At 31.3% G+C, this 8,773-nt stretch overlaps 1 protein-coding gene across 1 annotated transcript; it reads right to left on the bottom strand.

Annotated features, from left to right (window-relative positions):
* Positions 1-6,570: 6,570 nt before the first annotated feature.
* Positions 6,571-8,252, bottom strand: LOC131168892 (alkane hydroxylase MAH1-like). Its single transcript, XM_058131725.1, has one exon. It carries the CDS (start codon positions 8,203-8,205, stop codon positions 6,652-6,654), a length of 1,554 nt encoding a protein of 517 aa, XP_057987708.1. The 5' UTR covers positions 8,206-8,252; the 3' UTR covers positions 6,571-6,651.
* Positions 8,253-8,773: the final 521 nt, after the last annotated feature.

Genomic DNA, 8,773 nt, shown 5'->3' with positions numbered 1-8,773 from the left:
CAATGAATTATTTCCTACTAGGTATAATTTCTACAACCATGGTTAATTTTATATATAATTGTGCAAATGCTTCAAAATGTACAAAGGAGTTAGAGAACTAAGAGTTGTTGAACTCTTGGGTGGGCATAGGAAGTTTCAAAGATTTTCTTCAAAATGGCCCTCTTGGCATGTCAAATTAAATAGCTTGGGATAGTTGCCATATTTCATCCAATTGATACCCTTATTTGCTCACTCCATGGTGTATAAACGCCTTATTCAATTTTTCTTTTAGGGGAAACACAAATTATAAAGACTTATAATTGAATTTTCTTCTACAATATGAATGCAAAATAATGATATATTTTTTGTAGTCATTAATATAGTGATGACTAGTGCTTGTGATTTCAAATTATCAATCTATTTGTAATCTATCCCCCTGGAGTATCAATGGCAGTGTTTCTTGACACACTTTAAATTGATTAATGGTTATCCCTTAATTTTATTTATTTATTTAATTATTTTCTTGTATGATGTTATGGTGATTTGTTTGAAGCCGTTCACCTTATTGCTTAGGTGATCCTCTCTTGGTAGTCTCTATAAAAGTGGTCTTCTATTTTACCTTGTCTGCATTTCCATGATATGATTTATGTTCTTATAGCACTACCTGCAAATTTATATAAATGTATAATAGGCTTCCCTCTTGGGTAAATAACTAACTACTTTGTTAGTATACACACATATGTTGGGTCATTTTCGTCTTCTTGGGCTTCTCCTCAGATGCTAAAATAGGTAGAGGAATCTATAATGTGGAAGTAGTACTATAATCCTTTTCTTTTTAAACCATGTGAACTTGAAATATAAATAAATTCAGTGTAGCAGAAAAATGACGTCCTCTCTTTCTTCTATTCTCTTCCTTCCATTTTTGCTCTCTTTCTACTTATGGATAAAATGAGAAAATGATGACTATATATGGTTCAGAATTCTACCATAGAATAAGTTAAAATAAGATGAAGACAAAAGATACCATAGTACTGAGGAGTAAAAATTTTTTTCTAAGTCTGCTTTTTACGCCAGTGAACAGGTCCAGTATTGAAATCAGTGTATTTCAACATGTCCCATGCTAAACTCAAAAAGGAAGCTTCAGGTGCTGCACTGCCTAATGACACTGATCATGTCATACGTTCTGCAAATCTTTGTTTCTAAATTACTTCTTCATTTCTATGCATAGCCTGCAACATGCCCCATGTCATTTCTCCTACAAATTTCGGTGGGTTTGCTTCATTGAACAAATTTTCTTCAATTTTTTTTTTTGAATATCTGCAAGCTTCCAAATCACCTTGAATCGCCTCTAATTGCACTTTTAATCTTCAAAACACCTTTTTACCTATTAAAAACATTAAAATTCCATAAATCAATGTAAAGTTATTAAAACCAACAATTAACTAAAATAAAGGCTAAAATGATATAAAATATTAATTTAAAAGGATAAAATGAATGTAAAATTACTTTAAAATACCTATATGAAATGAGAGTGTATTAATATTAAATGGAGAGGGAAAGAAAATTAAAAAGTAAAAAAAGAAATGTTTCTGCAGCAAACCTTGATCGGTGGGTCACCACTTTCTCTTCCTTCCCTTCTACTCTTGTAATGTATACTATTTTACTTTTGCACTAAGGCCTACCTTTTGAATTCGATTAAAGCATGATGAATATAAATTCAATAGCATTTCAATTTATGGATGCCTTGCACACGTATTTGTTGCATTTACTAAATTTTTTTCAAATTCTCTCAAATCTATGCATTTGATACAATTTGCTTGTCTTCGAAAAAGAACTGGCACTGTGATGGCCATGACTATAGCATAATCTTTGGAACGGCTTTGTTTCCATGACATTCAATGATGACCATAATTGCAGCTGCTACTGTTAGGGCTATGCATGATTTTAAGATCCCAAACCGAACCGAAGAACCATACTAAACCAATAGAAGTTGTACCAAACTAAACTTATTATAATATTTTAGTTTGATTCTGGTTCTTCACAAAAAACCGAACGGAAACCATACCAAAACCCAACCAAAATTGTACCGAATTGAGAATCAAATTTTTACATATGTTTTTTTATGATTTTTTTAAATGCATTATATATATATATATATATATATATATATATATATATATATATATGAATTAAATACAATCAAATATTATATTTTATTTCTCTATATTTTCTTAATAATTTTAGTTATAAATATATTAAATTACATTATAATTTTGAATTATAAATGTACTATGAAACTATATATATATTAATTCATAATTATATAATACATAATTAAAATGTATATTATATTATATCATTTTATATTATATAATATACTTAATCCTAAATTATAAATGCATCTTATAGTTAAAGATTATATAATTTAGAAATAAATAAAAGATATATTTTATGATGTATTATGTATTAATAACCTAATTCAAAACTTAAATACTAATTCAAGTATAACTTTTTAAGGAAATAATTATATAAAATTATTGCAAGAATCGAACATCAAATTGGAATCGTACCAAATCAAACTGGAATCGAAGAACTGAAATTGTACCGAATAAAAAATAAAACAGTGAATAACTGAATCGAAACTTTACTAAATTTTAGTTCAATTCCGAGCAGACTCCAAACTGAATTGGAATCGCATACCCCAGCTGTTGTGATATGCAAGTGCTTGCTTGCCATTAATATAATAATCAACCAAATTGAACTCCTCTTTGCATCTTACGCGATCCAAGGTTGGGCCAAGTATACTTGGGCCTAATACATCTGTAGCAATTGGTCTTATTTATGTATCTTGCATACGGTTCAACTTTTCATCACCATACAATTTCTGTGGGGATTGACTGTCTTAGATCTTTGAACTTGGAACTTGGAACTTGTTCCTGAATGCCATGGACACTTGGGTTTGCTTTCTTTAAGGCTGAAGCTTCATGTGATATTAGCCAGCAAGGAGTCTTCAGCTGATCCATAAAGATCAAGTTGTTTTCCTTGTTGAATTTCGTTGTTTATATTATCATTTTGGCAAAACCAGATCTCCTTATTGCAAACACATACGTGTTTTGATGATCTAAGGCCATATTTTGTTTTAGCCAGTCCAGGGGAGGGATCTTGAAGAATTAATGGATTTGAGTAAAATCCATTGATTGGTTGAGTAAAATATGATCAAATTTGTTCAAAATCTTTCATCTAGTGAAATCCCTCAAAGTTAGGGTTTTGAGAACTCACCTGCCATCCTCCTAGGTTCAGATATATACATTATATCTCTTGTGACCTATGGTTTAATTTTGAACATTTCAATGGAAGTCTCTTTTTATTTCTTGTGTTCTTTGTCATAGAATGTCTGAAGGCCATTATTGAATCCTGTAACATCGTTTCCTGCTCTTCATTCATTCAAAATGTAAAGGCCTATTTACGCTGAGGCACAGCAAGAGAGATGCTTAGTTATTATAAGGAGGCAATTGATGGTGAGGATAGCATCATATTTTATATGCATCTTCTGCCTGTTAAGTAGATTTTTCCTTGTTTATCGACTTTTTATCTATGTTGGCTGTGCTGGATCTTACAAAAATGGAATATTTACATAATGCGTGGCAATATTTTTGAAATTACGTGGTAACAAATTAGTGAGTCGTTAACGGAGAATAACTCAAGGTACTGTTTTGATAAACATGAAAGTTGTCCCTGAAGTGATAGTTCTAAACCACATGGTGTATTTGTGTAATTATCCCAAGATTTTATAATTTTTTAAGTCAAGGACTAAAGTGTAGAGCCATTAGCATATCACAAGGATCAAAATTGCTAATTTTGAAATAGCAAAGAGCAAAGTGTATATTAAAAAATATCTTGAGGGGATTTTTATAGTTAGTCATATTGATTATTTTGTTGTAAGGGTATCTTCAAAATCACCATGATAATTGATAGAGTGGTTATATTTGAAAAGCATTAGGAATCTCAAATTGAAAAAATATGAATATGAAGTAAAAGAGTAATATATAAGTGGTTGGGCTGTAATATTAAATTGACTAATCATTTTGATGTATAAAGTGATTTAATCACTTATATAATAAGGGGAAATATTGGCAATCCTACATTGAAATAATATGAAGTAAAATGGCAATATATAAATGATTGGGTTAAATTATTAAATTTGTTAATTATTTTGATATGTAAAATAATTCAATCACTTAAATAACAAGGGGAGCATCCAGAATTTTACGTTAAAAGAATATAAAGTAAAAGAGCAATAAATAAATAGTTTGATTGTAATATTAAATTGACTAATCATTTTGATGTATAAAATTACTCAATCACTTATATAAGCTCAAACTAATATGTAATTTATCTAATATTATCTGAATTTAAACTAAACAAAAAGATGCTTTTTCTTTTTGGTATTTTCCAATTATTATAATGTCATTAATAAGGGTGTGCGATTTTGGTTTGATTCGAGGTCTACTTAGGAATTGGAATCGAATCAAAACTTCTGTACAATTCTGATTTGGTTCTTCGTTATTTCGGTTTTGGTTCAATACGTTCTCAGTTCTTCAGTTCCTATTCGTTTTTTAGTTTTTGAAATAATTTTATGTAATTATTTCCTTAAAAAACTTATATTCTAATTAGCATTTAAATTTTGAATTGAATTATTAATACGTAATATATCATGTAATAACCCGATCCTTCTCCAGTTAGTATTGTCCGCTTTGGCCCATGGGCCTCACGGACAATACTAACTGGAGAAGGATCGGATCGTTACAATTTGGTATCAGAGCTGGACTCCCTCTAGTACGGTGTGTGGTGCGAGGACGCACCAAGCGGAAGTTGGTGGGCTTGTCACGACCCAGGGATGGGGTTGGGACGTGCTTGTTCAACCAGCTACGCACTGGGGTGGAAACTTCGTGTCCCACATCGGAAATGGGAAGAAAAGATTTGGGCCATATATGTGGGAGTCTTCCTCACCTGGTCAGCGCGCTTTTGGGAATGAAACCTCCCAAGGGACAAATCCGTGAGGCCCATGGGCCAAAGCGGACAATACTAACTGGAGAAGGATCGGATCGTTACATATCATATAATACGTCTTTTAGGTATTTTTAAATATATAACCTTTGACTATAAAGTGCACATATAATTTAGAATTAAGTATATTATAAAATATAATAGTATAAGTATATAATATAATATATATATATTTTAACTATTTATTAATGATACAATATTTAACTATAAGATACTAAATATAATTATGAATTAATATATATATATATATTAAAAATATATAATACATTTAAAAAACATAAAAAAAAACTCATATAAATTCAGTTTCGATTCGATTTTGGTATGATTTTAGTTCGGTTCTTAGTGAAGAGCTAAAATCAAATCAAAATAACTTTAATTCAGCATAATTTTTATAGGTTCGATATAATTTTTCGATTTAGTTCGAGACCTTCGAGAACGGTGCACAACCCCAATCATTAATGTGATACAACTGTTATTCTGTTGTGATAAACAAAAGTGTGTTATAGCTTCTAAATGAATGGAGGATATAATAATTTTAACTTTGAAGATTTTTTCTTTTTTTTTCCAAAACTCTTGGTAGCCAAACAAAAGCAAGTTCCTTTCTCCGCATTTTCTCTACTTCCATTTTCAACCAATCCCAGAAAAAAGATAGACTTAAAAATCTTTCCCCTCTCTCTCTTCTTGCATTCTCCATCCCCTCCCTTCTTTTCCCCCTCATTGATTCACCATATGGAGTTTAAATTTAAATCTTAGTTAATCTCATTGACACTTGTGTGCCTGTAGACTTTAAATATGCCCTGGTGCTTGAGCCAACTAATAAAAGAGTAGCCCTTTCTGCTGAAAGATTACGGAAGGTGTTTTCAGTACGAGATTCAAGTGAATGCGTCAGTCTAGAATGGCAAAGTCTCCAATTTATCATTTTTCATAAAAGCCTCATCAATTTCTCTGCAGCAGATGACACATTAAACAGTTTGATGAGTGTTGCTACACAAAAAATGGCTCGAGGAGAAGAGTGCCTAGCAGGTAGAGACGGGAGAGAAGATAGTAATCCATCTTCATAGAAGGAGATAGTAATCCATCTTCATAGAAGGTATAGAGGTCTGAAGAGTATGTTTTTGTTTGATGTGATCTGATATGATTTTAAGATAACTAGGTAATTATCACTGTTGTCTGCTTTTGTAAGTACGGTACAATTTTGTTCATTTTAATATTTTATAAAAGGAGTACTTTGTTGTTTAATTATGTTTTTAATAATTTTACTTATTAATTCTAAATTTAAGATTTTTTTTCTCATATTAAATAATAGTAATAATAAAATAGATAAATAAAAAAAATAATGGAGTGCTTACTTTGAAGTGAATTTATTTTAGAGATCGATTTTATTAAAATATATTTAACTAATAAAAATTTAATAAATCATATTTTTAAATAGGTTGCACCATATAATTTTAGACCGGATATTCATACATTAATAAGATATATATATCCGATTTTAAGATAAGACTTACATAGATAACATTGGAATACAAAAACTTCTAGATTTGCTTAATGACCAACTTATTAACTAATTACACATAAGTGATTCCATGAGGTAGATTAATATCTTCAAGGAGCAAATCTCTTTAAAACCCTAACCTTCAAACCTCTTTTCGTATAAAGTAATACAGAAACATTTGGACTAACAGAATGGTTTTCAACCACTTGAAGAGAATAATTCCATATAACAGAAGCAGCAATCGCTTTCATTTGTAGGAATGCCAACTCCTTACCTATGCAACTCCTGGGTCCTGCATTGAATGCGACGAACTTGTAAGACGGCACATGTTTGATTCTTCCTCCCTCTGAAATCCACCTCTCTGGTTTGAATTCCAAGCAATCTTTACCCCATATTTCTTCCATCCTGCCCATTGCGTAGAAAGAGAACAGAATCCTCATATTTCTAGGAACATTATGTCCACTTGGAAAAATATCTTCTTCAATTACCACTTTGTGTTCGAAAGGTGCTGGTGGATACAGCCTCAAAACTTCACATATAACTGCATGTAGATAAACTAGTTTCCTTCCCTCTTCAATACTGAAAACCCTCCATTTTTCACTTGTTTTTGCACCTAAATTTGCTTTGATCTCTTCCAAAATCTTTTGCTCTACAAATGGGTGAGTTCCGACAAGCCAGAAGAGCCAGACAAGACCAGCACCTATGGTGTCTCTCCCAGCTACCAAGAGATTAAATGCCATGTCTCTTAGAAACTTGTTTGATTTAATCAGAATGCCACTTTCTGCTGCTACTTTTGCAAAATCATTATCTTCTGCCAGAAAGTATGTTAACAAGTCGAAACCCTCTCCTTCCATTTGATCTTTGCAGCTTTGGCCTACTTGCTCTCGCTTTCTTATAATACATTGCTCCAAAAAATCATCAAAAATCTTCCAAGATTTCTTGAACTTCTTCTCATTCCCAATCTGAAGCCATCTTTGCAACTTCCAAATGCTTGCAGGCAATGCATGCCGGTAAATGATGATCTCCTCTATATCATCAAAAGCTTTCTGATAAGCAATTTCAGGGAATTCAATAGAAAGGGAATTTGGGTCAAAGCCTAAAACCAACCGGCAGATATTATCAAACGTGAATCGCTGAAACACATCTTGCATGTCTACTTGTGAAACATTTTCCAGAAGTGGAAATAAGCCATTTAAGATCTTTTGCCTCAAAGTGATCTCTACAGCCAAATCGAACCTCTTGTTCTTGACTAATAAAGAGTGAAATATTCTCCTCTGAATACTCCAGCTATCAGAATCAGAATTGAAAATTCCATCTCCCAGAGGTTCAAAAATCTCTCTGAACTCAGGGCCCTTGGGATAGTTAGGGAAGTTCTTGCTCAGAACATAATGGACGTTCATGGGATCGCTAATCAACAAAAAATCCGTGCCAAAGAACCAAGGTCCTTTGAACAGAAAAGTGCCTTTATTTTGTTGAAGAATAAAAGTGGCAAAATCATGGATATGAGACAAGTTGCAAAGAAGACCAGGAATCATCCCGAAAACAGGCCAATCGATGCTTACATAGCTACTTCTTCTATTCCACCTCGAAAGCCATAGAAGAAGAAGAATAAAAACAATGGAGAGAAATGCTGCTATTATCAGTGTAGACCCGAACATGTTCATTCAAGCTATGTTGAGTATCTTTTTTGTTTTTGGATAAGCAACTCCGCTATGTTGCTTCGCTTTGAAATAGCCTAAGCCAAGCTATAGATATTTATAGATCAAGTGATGACTATTTTGGGATTTAAGTTTGCATTTTAATAAAAAAAAAAATTGTGTCCTGTCAATAATATATATCAATCACAATGAATTATTGCTCTGTGTGTGTATATATATATAAAGTAAAATTTAATTTTATTAAAAAATATTTTTAAATAATAATTTTAAATACACTAAATTAATATAGAAATGACAATAAAAAAATCTCAATTAACGTAAACTAAGAATACCATGAGTGTTATTATTTTTGAATGTCTAAAATTTAATATTCATGTATATATTTGACATTAATATATGATAATAGAATTTTTTTTATAATTAATAAAATTGTGAAAAAATAGAAGAGAAATATCTGCATTCCCTTCAAACCTTTTTTTCATGTCCCCTCTGTTAATTTCTCTAACTTATGAGAGTGAACAACTGTTTGTTTTCTTTATTATTATTTTATATATTTTTTGTTTGCTGACATGTT

This window comes from Hevea brasiliensis, chromosome 13 (genome assembly GCF_030052815.1).
Source record: "Hevea brasiliensis isolate MT/VB/25A 57/8 chromosome 13, ASM3005281v1, whole genome shotgun sequence".
Classification (NCBI taxonomy): domain Eukaryota; kingdom Viridiplantae; phylum Streptophyta; class Magnoliopsida; order Malpighiales; family Euphorbiaceae; genus Hevea; species Hevea brasiliensis.
The sequence above is the reverse complement of the archived record's forward strand: the minus strand, read 5'-3'. Positions and strand labels throughout refer to the sequence as shown.